This window comes from Budorcas taxicolor, chromosome 11, assembly GCF_023091745.1.
Source record: "Budorcas taxicolor isolate Tak-1 chromosome 11, Takin1.1, whole genome shotgun sequence".
NCBI classification, from domain to species: domain Eukaryota; kingdom Metazoa; phylum Chordata; class Mammalia; order Artiodactyla; family Bovidae; genus Budorcas; species Budorcas taxicolor.
In genome coordinates, this window is record NC_068920.1 from 121474729 (window position 1) to 121499112 (window position 24384).

At 39.6% G+C, this 24384-nt stretch overlaps 1 protein-coding gene across 1 annotated transcript; it reads left to right on the top strand.

Moving 5' to 3' along the window:
- MDH1 (malate dehydrogenase 1) lies at positions 1-24027 on the top strand. The gene is made up of 9 exons (XM_052648385.1): positions 1-134; positions 4962-5060; positions 6165-6261; positions 8657-8832; positions 11068-11190; positions 21723-21899; positions 22357-22470; positions 23027-23116; positions 23684-24027. The coding sequence occupies exons 1-9, from the start codon at positions 132-134 to the stop codon at positions 23807-23809; spliced, it is 1005 nt and encodes a 334-aa protein (XP_052504345.1). The 5' UTR covers positions 1-131; the 3' UTR covers positions 23810-24027.
- Positions 24028-24384: the final 357 nt, after the last annotated feature.

Genomic DNA, 24384 nt, shown 5'->3' on the forward strand with positions numbered 1-24384 from the left:
CGCGGTCGGGGGCCGAGTTTTTTCTTTTCTAACACCGCTCGCCCTTTCTGAGTCGGTTCCACGATAGAGGTGACCCGACTGGTCTGAGGCTCATTCGGCAAGTGCAGAAAGTGTCCGCGCCCTTCCCAATCATGGTGAGTGTGGGCCCCTGCATGCTGCCCACCTACGGGCTTCGCGCCCTTCTGTGGCGTTTCTTGCGCTTGAAGGACTGTTGGGGGAAGGCTGTCCAAGGGATTGTCCTTCGCGCCCTTTGGAAAGTCTCGATTCATCTTCTGGAGACTGTCGCAGTGACCTAGTTAGTTATTGGGAAAGAGTTTTATTTCCAGCTGAGGTTTTCAGAAGGGCTTTAGAGAAATCACTGTCCTTGGAGAGGCGAGATCTCAGCCCTTCTGCATGTTGAGCGTACAAAATACGAAGCTGGGGGATTTCTCCCAAGCACCCTCTAGGGGATTGGTAAGGCCGATAAGGTTTGAAATGCGGAGTGTTGGACCTTAATCTCTTTTCTCCTCTTAAACCCACAGTGTTTTTAAGGGCTTTTGTCACAAAGCTTTTGAAAGCAGAAGGCCCTCAATGAAAAGGTAGTGCTTACCAGATGCTCGGGATTACAGTCTGCCTTTTCGGGAGAAGTGTTTCCGCCATGTCTAATTTCAAGAAATGTGATTTAAAACCTGTTCATTGATCTCCTTCTATGCCAGTACATGTTACAGTGACGGCGCCCATAGACAGATAATTTGTGCCGGTGTTTTTTAGTAATCTGTATGTTACGAATTCTAGAACCAGCACTTTTCAGTGTTACACAATGTAATCATCTTGGCTTGAAGATTTGGACACCAAAATCTCCATATCTTGTCTCTGTTGAAAGGGAGAAGGAAAGGGGTGGGGGAACTCTGACGTATGAATAATCAGCATGCTGGTTGAAGGTGACATTTGATACCAACCTGAGAGAAATTGCTTCAGTACTTGTGTTTATAGTTGAGAATGGTTTTCCTCCATTATTTCAAAATACTGAAATGAATGGGGAAATATTTGAAGGAATTGGAACATTTCCAGAACCTGAAAAGACGTGTTTTAAGGGCAAGGGGATAACTCCCTCCACCTTTGAAAAGGAGCCAGTGGCAACAGCTTCCAATTTTCAGTGATAAACCTAGGTTCCCTACTTATTTTGTCAGATAACATAATTAGTCATTTGAACGATGGATTCAGTGGTTTCTGACCTAATAATCTTAGCAAGAAAGCAGAGGTACTTATTATCAGAGAACCTCAGACTTCATAATTTTAAAACTGGATGGAACCTTTTATAAAACATCTTGACCATCTTAAAATTGAGTGTACTGAAACCCAAAGCGAATGTGATTTTCTCAAGGTCACACATATTTGCCTCCAAGGATCTCACACTCTTTCCATTTTACCATATTTTGTCATTTACACAGGTAAGTCATTCTGAAATTTTATTTTTAGTTGCTGAAGTTCTGGATGAAGATGCAAGTTCATACTGCAAATACAAGCTAAACTATATATCAGCATTTATATTACTTGATGGTTTTACAATGAGAATATTATATTTCTAGAATTGGAAGGGAATTTGGAAATTATTTCCTCTAATCTTCAAAAATATGGTTAGGTCAAATGATTTTCCCAAGGTCACACAAAGGTCCTGGGCCCCCATTCTTTCTTTGTTTTTCTGCATGGTAGATCAAAGCAGGCCTGACCCCTGGAAGGTCACTGGAGCACCAAATAATGTCCATGAGGAAGAATCCTCCTGTCAGTTTGCTGAAACTTGACAGCAAATTCTCAGATGACTCAATCACCTTGCCTCCTCAGGAGGCTGTGTAAACAATCACTGCGTTAGAAAAGACCATCTTGTATAAGCTGTTAAAAATCAGGTTTTTGTGTCTCTTTTTTTTTTAAAGGAGGGGATTCTTTCCTGTGTCCATTGGGAATGATAGCAAGAATAAACTGTATGAAAGAATCTGAATACTGTTTATGTGTCTTTTATATTACAGAAATATGTATAAATAAGAAAGTAAAAATGGAATATATGGATCTTTCTATAGAATAACAGAAGGAACACTGAAATTCAAACTTTACAAACGAAAGACTTGAACACATGCGCAGGACAGAGCCCACATCGGCAGGAAGGTCATTAATACCCTGCCAAGAGCAAAGACATTCCTTCTTTGAATGTTGGCAGACTGCCCAGATATCTAAGCAAAGAATAGTAACCTCTCTTTGCACTGTAACATTGTGAAAAGTCAGTGGGAATCTCCCACCCTCCTGCTTTTCAACTGCAATGATGCAAAGAGCAAGCAGAACCAAATACTGCGCTTTCTTTTCTGTTTCATCATCAGAGATTCAGACACTAGGCTTCATACTACTTATAATGAGATGGAATTACCTACCTATGAAAATAATTTGCTCAGTGATACACAGGAAGGAAACTGCTGAGATAGGATTAATGGCTATAAGTTGCCCACAATCCCTTACTAGGGACTGTGATACTTGGAAACCTTTATTTTTTTTTAGTAGCTAAAATTAATGCCTAAAATTGACTGCATTATTCTAACCATCTACCTGCTTTCTGGGAGATTGTTTTATATGTAGTAGTGGTAGTCACTTTACCCTCATTTCTTATCCTGGGTTGCTTTCATTGAAGTAGCATGTGTTCATATTTCTCTTAACCCTTGCTTTCCTTCATTCAACATATCCATTTTGAATGCTATATGGGAGTGCAAATTTGAGTCAAAGGCAGACTGTTCTCACAGGAGTTCCACAGGGTAGTGGAAAATAAACATAAGCTACAAGAGTCCTTAGAGGGAAAATCTGTGGTGACAGAGACCTATTATTAGAGTGCTTGCCACATTCTAGTCTTACTACTTTGTGTGTTCACTGTCTCAGTCCTTACTGCCTTGTTAGGTAGCTGCTGTTAACTCCATCTCAGCCTTAGAGAAACAATACAGTAACTTGCCTAAGGACATACAGCTGAGTTGAGGAATGGAGATTTGAACCAGAAAGTCTGGCTGTAGCGGCCATCTCTTCATCACTCTATGCATCTCTAGCCTCCTCTTTTAAAAAATTGCCTTATCTTGTTTCTTACATATGGTTCACTAATGGATTCTCTGGCATGTATTATGTACAAGGTACATAATAAAAGACTTTGATTAGAACTGCTGAGCTAAATAATTTTGCTAGCCATACCTGGAACTATTGTCACTATTTTCAAGCTTCTCAGTGCAAATATGTAAAACAATTCTTTAAAGCATGTTGGGTTTGCCTCCGAACAATTCTTTTACATTCCCATGGTTTTGATAGTAATTTTCCAAGATCCAGCTACTCCTTCAGCAAGTGTTTGATGAGCTCTAACTACATGCCAGGCATTGTTCTAGGCAGCTGGGATACAACAGTAAATAAAATAGACAAAGCCCCTGTCCTTAAAGAGCTTGCATTCTAAAGAGGGAGACGCAATCATTTCTACTATCATGTACTATACTTAAGGAAAGAGAGGGAAATTTCAGAATTTAAAACATGTAAAGGCCGTGTGATAGTAAATATATAGAATAGCACATAGTGTTCTTTATAAACCTAAAGCCTATTGGGAACATAAGTATGTATTGTTTTAAACTGGATTATTTGAGGAGTTATCATATTTTGTTATTTAGATATGAAAGCATGGGGGAAGTTGGTGAAAAGTGTAGGGAAGAGGCCCAGAAGGTCAGGAAGAAACTCCATAGTTTTTCCCTTTCTTTCCACTCACTCTGGGCATCTCTGAGGAAGAAACACATACGTAGTCTGCAGTGTTCAGATTCATTTCTCTACAACATTGACACTGTCCTGAGAGGTTTTTTTCCCCCCGTCTGAATTCTGTAGATACCAAACTGCCAAGAGCTGACCCCTCTTGAAGGGGGAAGTCTTAATACAAAGAAACCTAATGCTTCTATCTCCAGTCAGTTCAGCCACTTCTCTCATGTGGGTAACAAATTAGATGACACATTGACCACTTACAGAGTGGAAGTACACTTACCCAGCATTGTCCGAGAAAACAATTCCCTTGGTTGAATTTTTCCATCTAAACTTACCCATTTAAGTTTCCAGGGATTTTTGTTCAACTCTTTTTAATAGAAATATTTCTCTCCTTTAATTCTCTGAGGTTAATTTAACTTATTTCTAATAACTCAGGGTCATCACTCTGAACTAGATATATATGCTTTACATCCATATGTTCAGATTTTGTCCAAGGTCTATGACTTCCTTCTATTATATGTTCTTTGTACTTTTTCCTCTCCCTCCCCTTTAATATTAATTTTCCCTTGGTATCAGGTTGTTAGCTGTGACAACCTGTTGCTACTGTTTGTTACTTAATGCTAAAATTTATTACAATCCAGATTATAATCCAGATAAAATGTAATTTAATCCACCTTTTTCTTTCTTTTTTTCTTCTTAAATAAAAAGAATAGACTCATTTTTCTTTCCCTAAGGACTTGAATCATGATTAATAAACTTTCTGGTTCCTTGTAAATGGAAAGTTTTAACCTCTGTTCCTCTTCCTGGTGTGAAGGGTTCTTGTGAACTGAAGGGAGTGGGGGATTTGCATAAGAAGATTTGTAAGGTTCTAGTAGCCACTGGGGTTAGTATCATCATATAATGCACATCAAAATTGTTAGGACTATTTTTAGTGGTAAAATATGCTAAAAGATGGATAAGATTTTGTAAGTAAATCGAAGATAGCAGGGAGAGTTAACTAACACCACATAAATGTCCCAGAAGTCAGTCGGTGGTTTTGTGCATGCTGTGCTTACTGAGACAAGTCTGGAATATCTTCTACGAAGCCAGATGCAAATGGTCTTTAAAATTTTACATTAGCTTTTAAAGTATGTGGTTGTCTTACTATAGAGAAAAATATTGAACTTCTTTAGGGTAGAGTAGCCTTTTTTTAATAAGATGTTAATGGGTCTCTTTCATTACAGTCTGAACCAATCCGAGTCCTTGTGACTGGAGCAGCTGGTCAAATTGCATATTCACTACTATACAGTATTGGAAATGGATCTGTCTTCGGTAAAGACCAGGTAGGGGCAAGTGTCAATAAATCCTAAGTAAAAGTAAGAACATTTTCAATAAAACCTTCTATTTACTTGCAAATAAATTTTTAAAGGAATGAATAATCCCAATAAATGTCCGAGACACACAGCTATAAATGGAATCTGGCAGGTTCCGTGCACCCCTCTGGGCACTGAAAATGCTTTGCAAATTATAACTATTCCATGTACTGTTACATTGACTTGGTGCTGCCAGCAAATGTCATAATGACAGTAACTGTTACGGAGAGTCAGAGGGGAGAAAAGTTGCTGAATCAGCACTTTCTTGGTGCTGCCAGCAAATGTCATAATGACAGTAACTGTTACGGAGAGTCAGAGGGGAGAAAAGTTGCTGAATCAGCACTTTCTTGTCTTTACACTCCGAAGAGTTAAACAGGCAAATCAGTTTCCCAGTTTGAAGCAGGTACCCTCTATTTCCTGGTAGCTCAGTCAGTAAAGAATCTGCCTTCAGTGGAGGAGACCTGTGTTCAATCCCTGGGTCGGGAAGATCCCCTGGAGAAAGAAATGGCAGCCCACTCCAATATTCTTGTCTGAAAAATCCCACAGACAGAGGAGCCTGGCAGGGTGTAGTCCCTGCAATCAGAAAAGCCAGACACGACTTAGCAACTGCACCACTACCTCCCTTTACTCTAGCAGGTCTGATGTATACTAAAATCCTTTTCTATGATAATCATCTATCCATTGTCCTTACCCATGGATATCAAGTTCTTCCTTCATGCAAGATACTGTGCTTAGCTTTCTATGAACTAAAATTGGATACACAGCCATCAACAACAAAAGCATGGTATGGCATGTCACTTCAATTTGGTATTTCTTCCATGTACTCCTTTAAAATTCAGTAAAAGTGATTCCTCATAATGTGTCTGTTAGGAAACTATTGCTGGTTTTATAGCATTCCTTTTTCTTAGAGTAGCCTGCTGTTAGACACCTGACTTCCTAAAATAATTATGATTAATTAATGGGAATTACACACATATACACACCAATTAGCAAAAGCTCTGCGAAAGGACTTTTTCTGTGACTAAATGACATAACCAACACTGACAGATGCTGTCCTTGCTGTTTATCTGGCAGCCTATCATTCTCGTGCTGTTGGATATCACTCCCATGATGGGTGTCCTGGATGGTGTCCTGATGGAGCTGCAAGACTGTGCCCTTCCCCTCCTGAAAGGTCAGCTGGGGAGTGGAGGAGAAAGGGATTTTATAGTATTTTATATCTTTAAAACAGTAGGTTTTAGAGCTTTGTTAACTGGCCTTTCAATTAGAAATTATTTCATTAAAAGTTTTTTTTTTTATTTTTGCACTACCACAACTTGGTAAGATGTATATATACCAAGAATGAAGAAATAAATAATTTTAAAATGTCAAGACAGAAGTCTTAAATTTGATTGAAAGATTCATTAAAATATTAGGTCAAGCTGTAAACTAATTTGAATGTTTTTCTTCAGCTCTACCTTCATCATTATCTTTTTTGGGAAAGGGAGGGTAAGAATTAATAATACTCTCAAAGAACTTGGCACAAATCAAAAATATATAGACACCCAAGAGAACCCATGCTCAGAATTCATGTGTCTGTTCAATAAACAATCACTGGAAGGGCTGCTCTGCCACCTCAATCATTTGATTACAAAGTTATGTAAGAGAATGCATTACCCTGTCCGAGCTGTTCTTTTTCCTCACCCACTGTTTCCAAATCAGCTTCCTATGTTGCTTTTTTCTTTTTATTCCCTTCTCTGCTGAGTTCCCTCTGCTGACTCTTGCATACCCAGGTTACAGTCAGCTTGACCTTGGTCAGCTATGAGCATAAAGGTTCAGCAGATAAGGCTGCATGACTGGGAAGAAGATGGATTACTTTTTTCTCCAACTGGAACTCTTACATTTACTTATTTGGGGACTTATAGCAGCCTGATTATTGGAGAAGGAAATGGCAACCCACTCCAGTATTCTTGCCTGGAGAAGCCCAGGGACAGAGGAGCCTAGTGGGCTGCTGTCGGTGGGGTTGCACAGAGTTGGACATGACTGAAGCGACTTAGCAGCAGCAGCAGCAGCCTGATTGACACAAGTTTCTGATCTAAACATTGATCAGTGACAGCACTATATTCTGATTGTCTTAGTATTTTGGGGTTCTATAACAAAAATACCATAGAGTTTATAGGTTTATAAACAACAAATTATTTCTAATGGTTCTGGAGGTTGGGAAGTCAGTAATCAAAAAGCCAATAGCTTGGATGTCTGGTGAGGGCCCAATTCCTGCTTTATAGACAGACATCTCACTGTGTCCTAACATGGCAAAACGGGTGAGGGAGCTCTCTAAGCCTCCTTTATAAGGCACTAATCTTATTCCTGAGGGCTTCTCCGCCCATGACCTAATCTTTTCCCAAAGGCCTTACTTCCTAATACCATCACACTGAGAATTAGGTTTCAACACATAATTTTATGGGAATACATCTGGTCTATAGCATTGGTCATGGCCTTTTTAATACAGTCAGCTAAAGAGAGCCATGATATACAGCTGATGCTCTAACAACTCGGGGCTTAGGGGTGCCAACCTTCCCTGCAGTAGAAAATTCAAGTACAATTTATAGTTGGCCCTCTGTTCATACTTCCTCTGTATCTGCAGGTCCACCCAACCTCAGACTGTACCTTACTGTAGTATTTACTATGGGAGAAAAAAATCCACATATAAGCTGGACATGCACAGTTCAAACCTATGTTGTTCAAGGGTCAACTGTATGCTCTTTAATCAAAAACTATTAAGTGGTATATGTTTTGTTGGACTGCGGCATAGTGGTTGAACTCTGAACCAATCTGGACTTGAATGACAGTCCCACTCCTTTTTGACAGGTAGCTAATTGATCTCTTTAAATTTCATTGTCTTCATTTATAAAATGTTTGGGCTTCCCTGGTGGCTTGAATATGCCTGCAATGCGGGAGACCTGGGTTCAATACCTGGGTTGGGAAGATCCCCTGGAGGAGAGCATGGTGACCCACTTCAGTATTCTTGCCTGGAGAATCCCCATGAACAGAGGAGCCTGGCGGGCTACAGTCTATGGGGCCACAAAGAGTTGGACACAACTGAGCAACTAAGCACAACACAGCACATAAAATGTTAAAATTAATTGTGACAAAATAAATCTATCAATGTTATTCCTTACAGAAAAGAAGTCCTCAAGAAGTATGATTTTAATTTGGGTGATATCTTAAAACTTAAAGTAATTGTAACTTAAAGGTTAGGTGAGTTAGCTTCTCTTTTGTGTTATCAGTGGTAATTAATGTGAATAAATAATGTTGCTTTGAAAGGTATACTATACCTTGCATCATAATAAAAGATGAAAGCTACAGTTTTGAAATTAAGCAAAATAAATGTATTGACATTTATGCTTATGTTATGGTTGTTGAATTAATATATTGCCTTTCTTTTCTTAGGCCCTTTAAACTTTGATCACTGTGATTTGTAAAAGTAAACATTTGCTGCAAAGTGGAAGAGTTACTGGGTAGATTCAATATGAAAAAACCTCAGACTTCGGTGTTTAAGTAGCTCTGCATATTTATTGCCATGTTCACAGATGTCATCGCCACAGATAAAGAAGAGATTGCCTTCAAAGACCTGGATGTGGCCATTCTTGTGGGCTCCATGCCAAGAAGGGATGGCATGGAGAGGAAAGATTTACTCAAAGCAAATGTGAAAATCTTCAAATGCCAGGGTGCAGCCTTGGACAAATATGCCAAGAAGTCAGTTAAGGTGACCAAAAGAATATTTTACACAGTTTTTCACTATCAGCATTTGAAACATCTACTTTCAGCATTTAAGTAAAAATGAGATAATTTGCTTTCTTTTTTTCCCCAGTTCTGTGCAATGGTCAGTAAATACAGGTATAGGGTTTTGCTCAATTAGCCATCCCTTTATAGGCTTTGTTCATATAATGTAGAAATCTATATTCTGAGGGGCTCAAAAATATTTTGCCTGTGACTATGACATGGAGATTTAATATTAGTTTGTAAACCTGTAGAAAAGGCACAGAACCTTCTGGTGCTCTTTTAGCTGTACAGGACTTTTTATTCAGACATTTGGATTTGTGTGTGGTTGTGAAAGAAGATGGTTGTAAGCTGTGTTTGTTCTCAGTGACAGGAAGTGGTGGCTTCTGAGTGCTCAGGTTTTCTCAATCCAGAGGAATTTTGATATACTTGTCTCTCGAGGAGTTGAGTCAGTTATGACTTCTGCGTGTTCAACCCATTTGGTTTTAAATTTAGTTTACTGTTACAGAAAGCCTCCTTTTACCAATCAGTATCAGTTACCTAGAACTTAAGGGCCTGAAAGTTGCTCAGTAATGTTGGACTCTTTGCGACCCCATGGGCTGGCTATACAGTTCATGGAATTCTCCAGCCAGAATACTGAAGTAGGTAGCTGTTCTCTTCTCCAGAGGATCTTCCCAACCCAAGGATTGAACCCAGGTCTCCCGCATTGCAGGCAGATTGTTTACCAGCTGAACCACCAGAGACACTTGAAGGTCTTCCCTGTAGCTCAAACAGTAAAGAAGCTGCCTGCAACATGGGAGTCCCGGGTTCGATCTCTGGGTCGGGAAGATCCTATGGAGAAGAGAACAGCAATCCACTCCAGTATTCTTGCCTGGAGAATCCCATGGATAGAGGAGCCTGATGGGCTACTGTCTATGGGATCCCAAATAGTTGGACACGACTGAATGACTAACACTACTACCTACCTACCTAGAACTTAATTAACTCACAGCAAAAAGTTTTGCTGGTTAGAGGTTTTACTGGTTTTAATACATTTCTTTCTCCCAATCCTGAATTCAAAGAAAGCTAAAAGAAAATTTTACAAGATTTTCTAATGTTGCCATTTATAATGTTCTATTATAATACTTCATAAACACCTGAATTTCTGCTCTGTGCAGACTTTATTTCAAGTAGTTAACTTTCATTTTCTGTAATCATTAACAGAAAATAATAGAAATAAATTGAGAAGTCCTCAGGTCTCTTAGTAAAAAAATTACAAGGCTGCTTGGAGTTACCATGCTGCTTGCCGATTAATTGCCTCTCAGCCAAAAATGTCTTTCTAGGGGGAAATACACACCTACACTGGAGTAGCTAGGGATATTGGAGTATCCTATCTGCAGCTTGCTCACAGACAGACACAAAAAAACTAAAGGCTGTGTGTGTGTGTGTGTGTGTGTGTGTGTGTGTGTGTGTGTACACACAGGTGAGAGAGATGGGGCAAATTGGAGAATCTAGGTAGAGGGGATGTGGGAGTTAGTCTTTGTAAGATGCTTGTAGCTTTCTGTAAGTTTGATAAATTTCACAGTAAGTTTTAAAAATCATTTTATTAAAGCTTTTTAAGACTTATAAAAAAATTCATGTATTCATTTTGCTATGCTGTATTGTAATTCACTGTATCCCCCTTTCAAAAAGAAAAAAGCCTGAAGTGCTTTCTCCTAAAGATAGATTCAATGAGTATGAAGGGGTGGGACCTGGTATTTTAGCAACTATGCCAGTTAATTTTTAGGATTAGGCAAGAATGAGAAACACTTTTCACTCATAAGGGCAAATCACTGCCCTAAAGTAAACTCCTCAAAGAAGAATTTCTTTCTTGAGCTACTTTTATGAGATGGGAAATTTTTATGATTAACTCGAACCCTGAGATAAAGCTTTTGGTCACTAATTTTTTATGGCAAGAAAATAAATACTGTCTCTGTTTTAGCAGAAAACACAATGACATATATATAATGGTGGTTTTAGTAAATGTTTTCAGTAGTCACATCAAATACTAACAAGAGGGAAAAAAAATAGAAGGGAGGATAGAAGCCTAGAATCTAGAAACTGGGGTAATAACTATACATATTTAGCTCACACAAACTTGATTAAAAGGCCACATGTTACATCAGTCATATCCTATTGATAAGTTGGTTTACCTAAATCAGTGTACAGTCTGAAGCTCTGCTGTGCCTTCTGTACGTCCTAGGTTATTGTGGTGGGAAATCCAGCCAATACCAACTGCCTGACTGCCTCCAAGTCGGCACCATCCATCCCCAAGGAGAACTTCAGTTGCTTGACTCGTTTGGATCACAACCGAGCTAAAGCTCAGGTAAGAAAGATGCCTTTTCAATTCTTAACAAATGTTCAGCTTTAAACCTTTTTCTCACCTTTAAAGTAACTGAATCTTAACTTTGTACTTTTTTTCTTGTTTTGTTTTAGTAGATAACTATTCCAATTTGTTAGGACATCTTTAAATCTAATCTCTTCAGGCAGCTGAACTTTGTACTTAATTTTCACCATTATATTCCATTTCCTTCTTATATTCCATTTCCTTCCTTTAATCACATGTCACTGCTAATGTCCTCTTAGTACAGTGGTTAAAAATTAGTCATTAGTGTAGATAATTCACATAATGGTACACAATTATTTTTGTCAGGTACATAGGACATTATAAAAACAAAGGTTTGAGTTTTGTGTATTTCATGTGGTTCTGCTTTTTTCACTCAGATAAGCAAATTGATTTAAATTTTATATTTAATTTCATTTTTATAGCCTTCTCATATTCTACTTCCAATTTACCTTGATTCATGGAGCTAACATTCCATGTTCGTATGCAATATTGTTCTTTATAGCATCAGACTTTACCAGATGCATCCACAGCTGGGCATTATTTCCACTATGGCTCAGCCTCCTTATTCCTTCTGGAGCTATTTCTCCACTCTTTTCTAGTAGCATATTGGACACTTAATGACCTGGGTGGCGGGGGGTACAGCTGGAGGCAGGGGTTCATCTTTCAGTATCATATTTTTTTCTTTTTGTTTTTCATACTGTTCATGGGGTTCTCAAGGCAAGAATGCTGAGTAGTTTGCCACTCCCTTCTCCAGTGAACCATATTTTGTCAGAACTCTCTACCATGACCTGTCCATCTTGGGTGGCCCTACATGGCATGGCTCATAGTTTCATGGAGTTAGGCAAGGTTGTGGTCCATGTAATCTGCTTGGTTAGTTTTCTGTGATTGTGGTTTTCATTCTGTCTGCCCTCTGATTGTCCATGAATCTAGGTAAATTGGAAGTGGTCAAACAAGATGGCAGGAGTAAACATCGACATTTTAGTTATCAGTGAACTAAAATGGACAGGAATGGAATGGACAAATTTAATTCAAATGACCATTATACCTACTACTGTGGGCAAGAATCCCTTAGAAGAAATGGAGTAGCCCTCATAGTCAAGAGTCCAAAATGCAGTATTTGGGTGCAATCTCAAAAACAACAGAATGATCTTGGTTCGTTTCCAAGGCAAACCATTCAATATCACAGTAATCCAAGTCTATGCCCCAGTCACTAATGCTGAAGAAGCTGAAGTTCAATGGTACTGTGAAGACCTACAAGACCTTCTAAAACTAACACCAAAACAAGATGTCCTTTTCATCATAGGGAACTGGAATGCAAAAGTGAGAAGTCAAGAAGATACCAAGAGTAACAGGCAAATTTGGCCTTGGAGTACAAAATGTGAAGCAGGGCAAAGGCTAACAGAGTTTTCCAAGAGAATGTGCTGGTCATAGCAAACACCCTCTTTCAACAACATAAGAGATGACTACACATAGACATCACCAGATAGTCAATACCAAAATAAGATTGATTATATTCTTTGTAGCCAAAGATGGAAAAGCTCTATACAGTCAGCAAAAGCAAGACTGGGAGCTAACTATGGCTCAGATCATGAACTCCTTACTGCCAAATTCAGACTTAAACTGAAGAATGTAGGGAAAACCACTAGGCCATTCAGGTATGACCTAAATCAAATCCCTTATGATTATACAGTGGAAGAGACTAATAGATTCATGGAATTAGATCTGATGAACAGAATACCTGAAGAACTATGGATGGAGGTTCCTAACATTGTACCGGAGGCGGTGATCAAAACCATCCCCAAGAAAAAGAAATGCAAAAAGGAAAAATGGCTGCCTGAGGAAGCCTTACAAATAGCTGAGAATAAAAGAGAAGCTTAAGGCATAGGAGAAAAGGAAAGATACACCCATCTGAAAGCAGAATTCCAGAGAATAGCAAGGAAAGATAAGAAAGCCTTTTTTAAGTCAGCAAGGCAAAGAAATAGAGGAAAAACAATAGAATGGGAAAGACTAGCGATCTCTTCAAGAAAATTAGAGACACCAAGAGAACATTTCATGCAAAGATGGGCACAATAAAGGACAGAAATGGTATGGACCTAACAGAAGCAGAAGATATTAAGAAAAGGTGGCAAGAATACACAGAAGAACTGTACAAAAATGATCTTAATGACCCAGATAACCATGATGGTGTGATCACTCCCCTAGTGCCAGACATCCTGGAGTGTGAAGTCAAGTAGGCCTTAGGAAGCATCACTAAGTGATGCAAAGCTAGTGGAGGTGATGGAATGTCAGCTGAGCTATTTCAAATCCTAAAAGATGATGCTGTGAAAGTGCTGCACTTAATATGCCAGCACATTTGGAAAACTCAGCAGTGGCCACAGGACTGGAAAAGGTCAGTTTTCATTCCAACCCCAAAGAAAGGTAATGCCAAGAATGTTCAAACTACCACACAGTTGCATTCATTTCACATGGTAGCAGAGTAATGCTCAAAATCCTTCAAACTAAGCTTCAATAGTACGTGAACCGAGAACTTCCAGATGTACTTGCTGCATTCTGAAAAGACAGAGGAACCAGAGGTCAAATTGCCAGCATCCGTTGGATCATAGAGAAAGCTAGAGTATTCCAGAAGAACATCTACTTCTGCTTCATTGACTACTCTAAAGCCTTTGACTCTGTGGATCACTACAAACTGTGGGAAAAGAGATGGGAATACCAGACCACCTTACCTGCCTCCTGCAAAACCTATATGCAGGTCAAGAAGCAACAGTTACAACCTGACATGGAACCATGGACTGGTTCCAAATTGGGCACTTCAAGGCTGTATATTGTCATCCTGCTTATTTAACTTATATGCAGAGTAAAAAATGCATCATGCAAAATGCCAAACGGGATGAAGCACAAGCTGGAATCAAGATTTCAGGGAGAAATATCAATAACTTCAGATATGCAGATTACACCACCCTTATGGCAGAGAGGGAAGAGGAATTAAAGAGCCTCTTGATGAGGGTGAAAGAGGAGAGTGAAAAAGCTGACTTTAAAATATTCAAAAAACTAAGATCTTGGCATCTGGCCCTATCACTTCATGGCAAACAGATGCAGAAAAAGTGGAAATAGTGGCAGATTTTATTTTCTTGGGCTCCAAAATTACTGTGGACAGTGAATACAGCCATGAAATTAAAAGACACTTGCTCCTGGGAGGAAAAGCTGTGACAAACCTTGACAGTGTATTAAAAAGCAGAGACAACACTTTGCCCACAAAGGTCTGTATAGTAAAGGCTATGGTTTTTCCAGTAGTCTTGTACGGATCCGAGAGTTAGACGTAAAGAAAGCTGAGCACTGAAGAATTAATGCTTCTGAATTGTGGTGCTGTAGAGGACCTGAGAGTCCTTGGACAGCAAGGAGACCAAACCAGTCCATCCTAAAGGAAATCAGCCCTGAATGTTCACTGGAAAGACTGATGCTGAAGCGAAAGCTCCAGTACTTTGGCCACCTAATGTGAATAGCCAACTCATTGGAAAAGACCCTAATGCTGGGAAAGACTGAGGACAGGAGAAGGGGACGATAGAGTATGAGATGGATAGCGTCACTTACTCAATGGACAAGCGTTTGAGCAAACTCTGAGAGATAGTGAAGGACGGGAAAGTCTGATGTGCTACAGGCCATGGGGGTCACAAAGAGTAGGACAGGATTTAGCAACTGAACAACAACAATATGCATATTCATGAGTGAGTATATCTTCCATGTAAAGCTGGGGTTCTAGATGCACTTGCATAGTACAGCATGCTCAAACACACATGACTTGCATGTTCAAAAATGGCAGTCCTTGGGGTAGAGGTTTTAGCATTAAAATGAGGCAAAGTTCACTCTTGGTTGACAAAATCCAGGTACCTATTGAGTGAAGTCACAAGTGTCAGCAAAGTCTCATTCCTTAGGCTCCAGTTAATCTGGTGACTGAGTACTTAAGGGGTTTTGGATGCCACAAAACAGCTCAAGAATGTGCTTCTGGTTGATCTTTACCTTTGAAACAGGACAGAACAGGGAGTCTTTACAACTGATTCGTTACATTTGCTATGGTTACTTCTTTTGCCTAATAACAGTTTTTTGTTCTTACACTCTTTGTTCTTTTTAAAATCATTAATTACTGAGATCTATCCTTTGTTTCCACATAAAGACCTAGGAAGCCTTAGTTCACCTTTCTCCCAGTCTCCTTAGAACAGAAGCTTTCTGAAATGCACAGTCTAGTTCTTAACTCAAGCTTGTCCTGTGCATGTTACAATTTCTCTTATTGCCCAGAATTCTGCTTCTGCAAAATATAACAAACTCTGGTTTAACTGCATACCTCCCTTATTACTATCTGGCTAACAAAACCACTGCTTTAAACTGAGAGCTGATAATCTTTCAGATCTGGAGGGTCCAGTGAAGGAGAAAAGAATTTACATTTAAGTTTCTACACTAAACTGAATGTTTTACATTTAATTTGTCATTTACTTCTCATAGTAACCATATGAGATATCTGTTACTATCTCCTGTTTAACAGATAAGAATTCTGAAGCCTAAAAAGGTTAGGGAACCTGCTCAAAGTCACGCAGCTAGTCAGTTAAAGGGTCTGCCTAATTCCACACCCTCATGTGTTCTTACATAATGGTATGGTGGATGCATGCTAAGTCACTTCAGTCGTGTCTGACTCTTTGAGACCCTGTGGACTGTAGCACATCAAGCTCCTCTGTCCACAGGATTCTCCAGGCAAGAATACTGGAGTGGATTGCCATGCCCTTACCAGGGGTCTTCCTGACCTACGGATCAAACCCATGTCTCTTAACAGCTCCTGCATTGGCAGGCAGGTTCTTTACCAGTAGCATCACCTGGGAATGCGATCAAGTGACTTAAATCCATTCACTAGCTCTGTGACCCTGAGAAAGTGTATTCAGCTGTAAAATGGGATAATAATTGTTATCTATCTCAGATGGTAGTTACGTGCACTAAATGAGATAAGATCTATGTTAAGACCTTATCTTGATGCCTGTCACATAGTAAAAACTCAGTAAAGGTTGGCTGCTGTAATTGTTATTGATGATGATGATGAAGAGATATATAACCAAATTTTGAGAAGAGTCACACTTCAGAAATCTCTCAGTTAATTTAGAAAGTATTTGGATAACAAGCTTAAATTACAAATATTTCCTGAGAGGCTTTGGGCTGTGGGCTGGGTCTTTTTTCTTATTATTCAGCCAGCATTCAGTGGCTTGGAAGAACTGGGAGTTGGTTTGAATGACTGGAAGCAGGAGATTGGGGTACTGTAGAGCAGTTATGGGGCTTCCCAGAGGGTGCTAGTGGTAAAGAACCTGCCTGCCAACGCAGGAGATGGAAGAGACAAGGGTTCGATCCCTGGGTCAGGAATATCTCTGGAGGAGGGCATGGCAAGTCACTCCAGTATTCTTGCCTGGAGAATCCCATGGGCAGAAGAGCCTGATGGGCCACAGTCCAGTGGATCACAAAAAGTCAGACACGACTGAAGCAACTTCACACGCACACCCAAAGCAGTTACGAAAGAAAAGGTGGTACCACAGGTGCTGCGTCTGTGGACTTTGGATTACCAATGGTGATTCACTGCGTTGCAACAGGGAGAAGACAGTTGAATGATGACAACACCAACAAATTTCCACCTGTGCTGTTTGACCTGAGGCCTTAGTGGAGGCAGGCGTTGGAAAACTCTGTTCTCAGATGCACAGCAAAAGGATGCTTTGTCCCAGTGCCTGCAACAGTTTTCCTTGCAGGGGTGAAAGTCTAAGTGAGGAAAGAGGGAAGAAAGCCACAAACTTTGACTTTGGCCCATGTTCCAGCATGCTGGTCTTTCACAGTGACAGCTGTTAGGAAGTTTTTGAAGGAGCTGTTTTTTGCTCCTGTTAGAGGCTGTTAATCCAGTGAGAAAAGTAACAGACCCAAAGATTAATTTTTCTTACATGAATGAATACTGCTGCTGCTGCTGCTAAGTCACTTCAGTCGTGTCCAACTCTGTGCAACCCCATTGACAGCAGCCCACCAGGCTTCCCTGTCCCTGGGATTCTCCAGGGAAGAACACTGGAGTGGGTTGCCATTTCCTTCTCCAATGCATGAAAGGAAAAGTGAAAGTGCAGTCACGCAGTCACGTCCCACTCTTAGCGACTCCATGGACTGCAGCCCACCAGGGATGGCTATATATCTGATAAATTTGGTTATATATCTCATCATCATCATCACTAATAATTACAGCAGCCAACCTTTACTGAGTTTTTACTATGTGACAGGCATCAAGATAAGGTCTTAACATAGATCTTATCTCATTTAGTGCACGTAACTACCATCTCTGTCCATGGGATTTTCCAGGCGAGAATACTAGAGTGGGTTGCCATTGCCTTCTCCCTGAATGAATCCTAGTCTTTTTGTTTTAGAAATCAGAGGGCCTCACAGCCTAGTGACTGTTTATCACCTGCAAAATTCCCCTGTGTATTTGCAGACGAGAGCTACGTATGTTTTCTGCTGGCTGGCAAGGTAATTTGTCAATGAAACCAGTTAGGTAGTCTCACAGAGAAGAAAATTAACTAGAGCTGGAGAATGAGTCAAAAGCTGTTCAACAGGTCTGTGTGACAGGCATGAAACTGTCTGAAGGAGCAAGGAGCTGCTTACTATCCTGGGTACATGGTAGTTTAGCTCTGACGTGCATGATATTCAGAAATCACATATGCTGGGTGCATAGTACTGGCCTTTGCTATTCAGAGAGAAGCTGATTAGCTCAAGAGATCTAAAGAACAAGAGGAAGTGGGCAAACAGGACACAGGAAGTCAGGGGAGCCTCCTGTAGGAAGGAGAGGCCTGCAGGCAGTCTGTCCTCACTGTATGTTGGAGTTGACATTCAGCAGAGTTAGGACTTCTAAATTCTTGATAATATACATCTTGGCTCACTTGCCCCAGTATAATTTTCCTTTTTCTCAATGATGCCAGCTAAATATAAGTAAGAACAGTTCTTTGCAAGTCCCTTCAGGTCGTGGTACACACAGAAAATGGTACTCATTGCATAGCACATCACTCTGCCCCAACCACTAAGCAGATCAGTAGCCTGGTACCCCAGAAACCAACCACCCAACTAACTTGTGAAGACTGATACGGTAGTCGAAAGTGAAAGTGAAGTCTCCCAGTCATGTCCGACTCTTTGCGACCCCGTGGACTAGTAGCCTACCAGGCTCCTCCCTCCATGGGATTCTCCAGGCAAGAGTACTGGAGTGGGTTGCCATTTCCTTCTCCAGGGAATCTTCCCAACCCAGGGATCGAATCCGGGTCTCCCTCATTCCAGGCAGGCACTTTAACCTCTGAGCCACCGGGGATACAGTAGTTAGTAGTCCTAAGTTTTGCAGAACTCTAGATGAAGTAGGGATTAGATCAGAAGTGATTTTAAATGTCAAAAACAAAATTTTAAGTTATTTTAAAAATCTATTTTAGGACTCAGAAAATAAGTCTCAACTTATAAGGGTCAGTGAAAGTAAGCACAACTTGCTTCTTCCTTGACTGAATAAATTAGCATGAAGATGAGTCCAAGGCATTGCAAATATTTTAGGTAATGGCTTTTTTCATTTTTATCATTTTGGTTGGTTGGCTGTCATGTTTTACTTTTTATTTTGGAATAATTAGACTTAGAAGAAGTTGCAGAAATAGTAGAGAGAACCCCATGTACCCACCACCCTCCTCCCCCAGTGATGACATTTTACATAACTATAGATCATTATCAAAACTAGGAAATTGACTAAACTACACACAACACTGTTAAATAGCTTTACTCAGATTTCTACAGTTTTTATGTCTTTATGAATGATCCTATGTCATCTAATTATATATATTACTATAACCACAAACTGTACCATCATCCACAAAGAACTCCTATTCATGTTGCCTTTTTATTGTTACACAGTCCCTCTCATTTCCTAAACTCTGAGGAACATTTATCTGTTCTCCAACTCTATGCTTTTGTCATTTTAAGAATGTTTTAAAAATAGAATCCTGCAGTAAGTAACCTTTTGACCCTCTTTTCATTCAGTTTAATGCTTTTAATAGCCATTCAGGTTGTTACATGTATCGGTAGTTCATTCCTTTTTATTGTTACTCCATTTATTATTTAATTATATGAATGTACTACAGTTTGTTTTACAAGACAGAAGGAATGAAAAGTGCCCACCAAACTGAGAAGGCATCTTGAGACCAAAAAACAAGGCAGGCAGCTCCATATAACCAGTGAATCAGTTTATTATAGGGTAACTTACTCACAGGGTGGGATTGGGATCAGGCAAACAAAGACCCAGAAACATTTGCAGCTGCACACCATTCCACAGAGGAGCCACAGGGACAATTTAATAGTTAGCCTCGGGTATGAGTATAGATGCTTTGAAACAGGACATTTCTGAATTAAGATTTATGAACGGATAACTGGTATCGTGGGTGCCAGGAATGTCAAGGGAGGCTTTCATCATTGGAAACCAGCAGAGCAGAGAGGCTGGCTACCTGATCCTAATGTTTATTAAACCATATAATATAAACTACAAAGCCCTAGATGTGATTCACTTCTCAGGTCAGTTTTAAAGGGTAGGAGAAACTATAAGGGCCCAAGGTGGTGTCAGTTATGCTAACAGCCATGCTTTGTTTAACCATTCTTAAAGGACTTTTGAGTTCTTTCGAGTATGGGGCTAAAATATCACGCTGTATTCTCTTTGCTATATGGTGAACACACAACCAGAGCTTTGATGAGGTACTGCTATTATCTGTGTGTGCAAAAGCTGTGGATTCTGGCACAACTATTTTTTTTCCCTCTCATTCTTACTGCAACATAAAGGAAAGAAAAATCACAATGTAACCCTAACACATCAGCTTTAAAATTTTTTTCTAAAACCTTTCTCTTTTAGATCCTTATAAATTCTGCTATCTAATTAGAAAGAAATTACAGAAAAGCAAGTATTAGAATTCCCTAGTAGCTCAGCTTCCTAAGGACTTCCCTGGTGGCACAGAGGTTAAAGTGTCTGCCTGCAATGTGGGAGACCCTTGTTTGATCCCTGGGTCGGGAAGATCCCCTGGAGAAGGAAATGACAACCCACTCTAGTATTCTTGCCTGGAAAATCCCGTGGATGGATGAGCCTGGTAGGCTACAGTCCATAGGGTCGCAAAGAGTCAGACACGACTTTTAAGGATTATATAACAATGCGGCTTGAGGACAGTAGCTCAGCTGGTAAAGAAACGCCTTGCAATGCAGGAGACCCTGGTTCAATTCCTGGGGGCAGGAAGATCTGCTGGAGAAGAGATAGGCTACCCACTCCAGTATTCTTGGGCTTCCCAGGTGGCTCAGCTGATAAAGAATCCCACCTGCAATGCAGGACACCTTGGTTCAATCCCTGGTTGGAAAGATCCCGTGGAAAAGGGAACAGCTACCCACTCCAGTATTCTGGCCTAGAGAATTCCATGGACTGTATAGTCTATGGGGTCACAAAGAGTTGGACATGACTGAGCGCTTTCACTTTCTAAGTAAAGTATAGGAATAAAGCCAGCCAATTAATTTTCTGGCTTCCTAGTACATATAAGTTTTATTTGTATGTAGTGTGTTAAGTATGCAAAAACATTATGTCTAAAAAATATATACATACAATATATACATACTTTAATTCAAAAAAGGCCTTATTGCTAAAAAAAAAAAGGCTAACCATCATCTGAGCCTTCAGCAGGTCATAATATTTTTGCTGGTTGAGGGGTCTTGCCGTCATGTTGATGGCTGCTGATTGATCAGCTTGGTGGCTGCTAACGGTTCGGGTGACTGTGGTAGTTTCTTAAAATAAGACAACAATGAAATCTTCCTTTTGCAAAAAATTTCTCTATAGCATACAATGCTGTGTGATAGCATTTTACCCTGAGTAGAACTGATTTCAAAACTGTAAGTAAATCTCTCAAACCTTGCCACTGCTTTATCAACCAAGTTTATGTGTAATATTCTAAATCCACTCTCGTCATTTCAACAACCTTCACAGCATCTTTACTACTAGGAATGGATTCCACCTCAAGAGCCTTAAACATTCTAGGGTACAGTATTGAAGTAGAATGCTTAAAAGTAAGGATCATCTTACAGTTTATGGATGATTTATTTGTATAGTAGCTTAATCAAATATAAAACACCAAAGTTTAATATTGCTTGAATCCATAAATGTGACCTTTGTTTATGTTGTTAATACTTGGAGATGTCACCTAAGCATTTCTGACCAATCAGGTATTTAGATACTTTCTCTACTACTAAGTTCTTTTGGGAGACTTACCAAACAGTAAAATCTATGGGGGGAGGGGGGATTTGTTTGTTTATTTTGTTGTTGTTTTTTTACAAATCAATATAAGTCTTGTGTTCTCTTAAAGTTTCAGAGGTTTTTATCTTAAGTACATTTGTCAAATAGATCACAATTTGAAATTTAAAACAAAAAAAATTTGTCTAAGTAACGTATTTGTTTTTTGTTCAACTAGATTGCTCTTAAACTTGGAGTGACTTCTGATGATGTAAAGAATGTCATCATCTGGGGAAACCATTCCTCAACTCAGTATCCAGATGTCAACCATGCCAAAGTGAAACTGCAAGGAAAGGAAGTTGGTGTTTATGAAGCTCTGAAAGATGACAGCTGGCTCAAGGGAGAATTCATCACGGTGAGAAAAGTCCGGGAGATCTCTTCACAGCCAAGCATTGAAAACTCTTGAGACACACACATTACTGACCTGAGTCTCCCCCCAGTGGGTTGCAGGAGGAAACCCAAAGACAGCAGACCTTTGATGAGCGTGTATATTCTTTGGGAGTCATACTGAAGTAGCCATAATCTAATCTGATCTATTGTGTGGCAGTCAAGACTGATAAAATAGGAAAAAACTAGATACCTTCTAGTCATCCAGCTATCTTATAGAGATCCATTTCTTCATATAAAGTGTGGTCAACTTTCTGTGTGGGTCTTTAGTTGTCCCTTTCTTTCAGAAGGACTGATGCTTCTTAGTGAAAGAGGTTAATAAGGCCACCATGGGGTAGTTGTATGATTTTTGGAGGGGACACAGTGAGCTGTAGTTACAGGCTTTCACCCCAGGAATAACCTGCTGTCTCTTCCCGCCCACCCAGACTGTGCAGCAGCGTGGTGCTGCCGTCATCAAAGCACGAAAACTGTCCAGTGCAATGTCGGCTGCAAAAGCCATCTGCGACCACGTCAGAGACATCTGGTTTGGAACCCCAGAGGTGAGGGCTCAGTGGCTTCCACGGGCCACTCTTATTCCTTCCTCTGATGCTATAATGCAAAAAATCAAACAAAAGACATGTGGCCTTGCAGTCAGGCCAGTTAGGTGCATATCCCAGCTCAGCTACTGACTAGGTGAGTAACCTTGGGAAAGTTGCTTAACCTCTCTGAGCAGCTTTGTCATCTCTTACCTGGCATTTAACTCGGGTTATAAAGTCAATGAGATGAAATGTGGAAAGCACCTAACATAGTAGGGGTGGCTCTGTTTTTCTTCTTAAAACCTATATTGGGCCACCAGCTTCCTCACTGATAAAATGAGGGTTTCTCTGGCTTACTTTACACATAGATCGAAGAGTAGACTGAGACAGTAACCATGGAAGTTGCCCTTTTGTGTAAGTGCCTGATGATGATTCTTTACACAGTAATGAAGTTATGCACAGAGTATCAGTAAGAACCTGTCGCCTGGTTTAATTTTGTTAGTTCATGTGTCCTTTGGTTATGAAAAGGAATTCTTTATCACCATGCGAATATAAAACATTGACTGCTACTTCTTTTCAGGGGGAGTTTGTGTCCATGGGCATTATCTCAGATGGCAACTCCTATGGTATTCCTGATGATCTGCTTTACTCGTTCCCTGTTACAATCAAGGTGAGGTATTATGGGTTTTTTTCTTTAACCTCTGTCCCCTGATGGGAAACCAGTTGTGTGATTTTATTAACAGTGGTATATTTTCATCTAGAAAGTTGTTCCTTTACTAAATTAGACATTTTTCTCAGCTTTAAAATCATGTGAGGCACAACTTCAGGTCACTAAAAGATTTAAATTAATCTGGAAAGCAAGTTTCAACTCTCCCAACTAGACACTTTTTGTTACTATGCCTCTCATATTGGATATCTATAAATATTCTCTTACTTCTAAATGAAACAACGGTTCTCAGTATTGTCGCTCTGTATTACAACTGTACTGAAGTCAATAGTTTTTTATATTTGCTAAATAATGCCTCATTTAAAGATGTTTTTGCTAGATTCAGTCAGTTTCAAATTCACATGTTGAGTTTTTATCAGAATTATCTGTTAATTAAGATCTGGATTTTTATTTGCTTCTTTAGATTCACATTTTAAAACATATTCCTCTAAGTTCAAACTAAGTTGTTGCTTGCTGGAACAACTTCTAGTTTAATCATAAATCTCTTAATTTGCATTTATTTTCAAACAGGATAAAACCTGGAAAATTGTTGAAGGTCTCCCTATTAATGATTTCTCACGTGAGAAAATGGATCTTACTGCAAAGGAACTGGCAGAAGAGAAAGAAACTGCATTTGAATTTCTTGCCTCTGCCTGACTAGACAATCATTTCGATGTTACTAAATGCCCCAAAGCTGAAGAATCTAAATGTCGTCTTTGACTCTAGTACAAAATAATAATAATGCCATACTTAAATTACTTGTGAAAAACAACACACTTTAAAGATTGTGTGCTTCTCGGTACAAGTCTGTGACGGTTGATCATCATGCTGTTGGTGTCGCATTCTAAAATAAATATATATTCAAGTGAAGATGACTTGGACTCTAATTCTAGATGTTTTGTTTCTATTCAGAAAACAAATGTGCATGTTTCCCAGCTTGCCTAAGAGGGTGATGATTTAAAAAAAAAAAAAAACAAAACAAAAAGGGAGTAAAGATAGAAAATGTTATAAAGGAAAGCACAATTCTCTCATATTTAAATAGAATAGGAAAATCCCACCTCATAACCAGTCTATTTTGGAATATAATTTTAAGTCAGTATTTTCTTTTTGGCCGCACCATGTATGGGATCTCATTTCCCCTCCCAGGGAGTGAACCAGTGCCCCCTGCAGTGCAAGCACAGAGCCTCAACCACTAGACCACCAGGGAAGCCCCCAGAATATAATTTTAAACA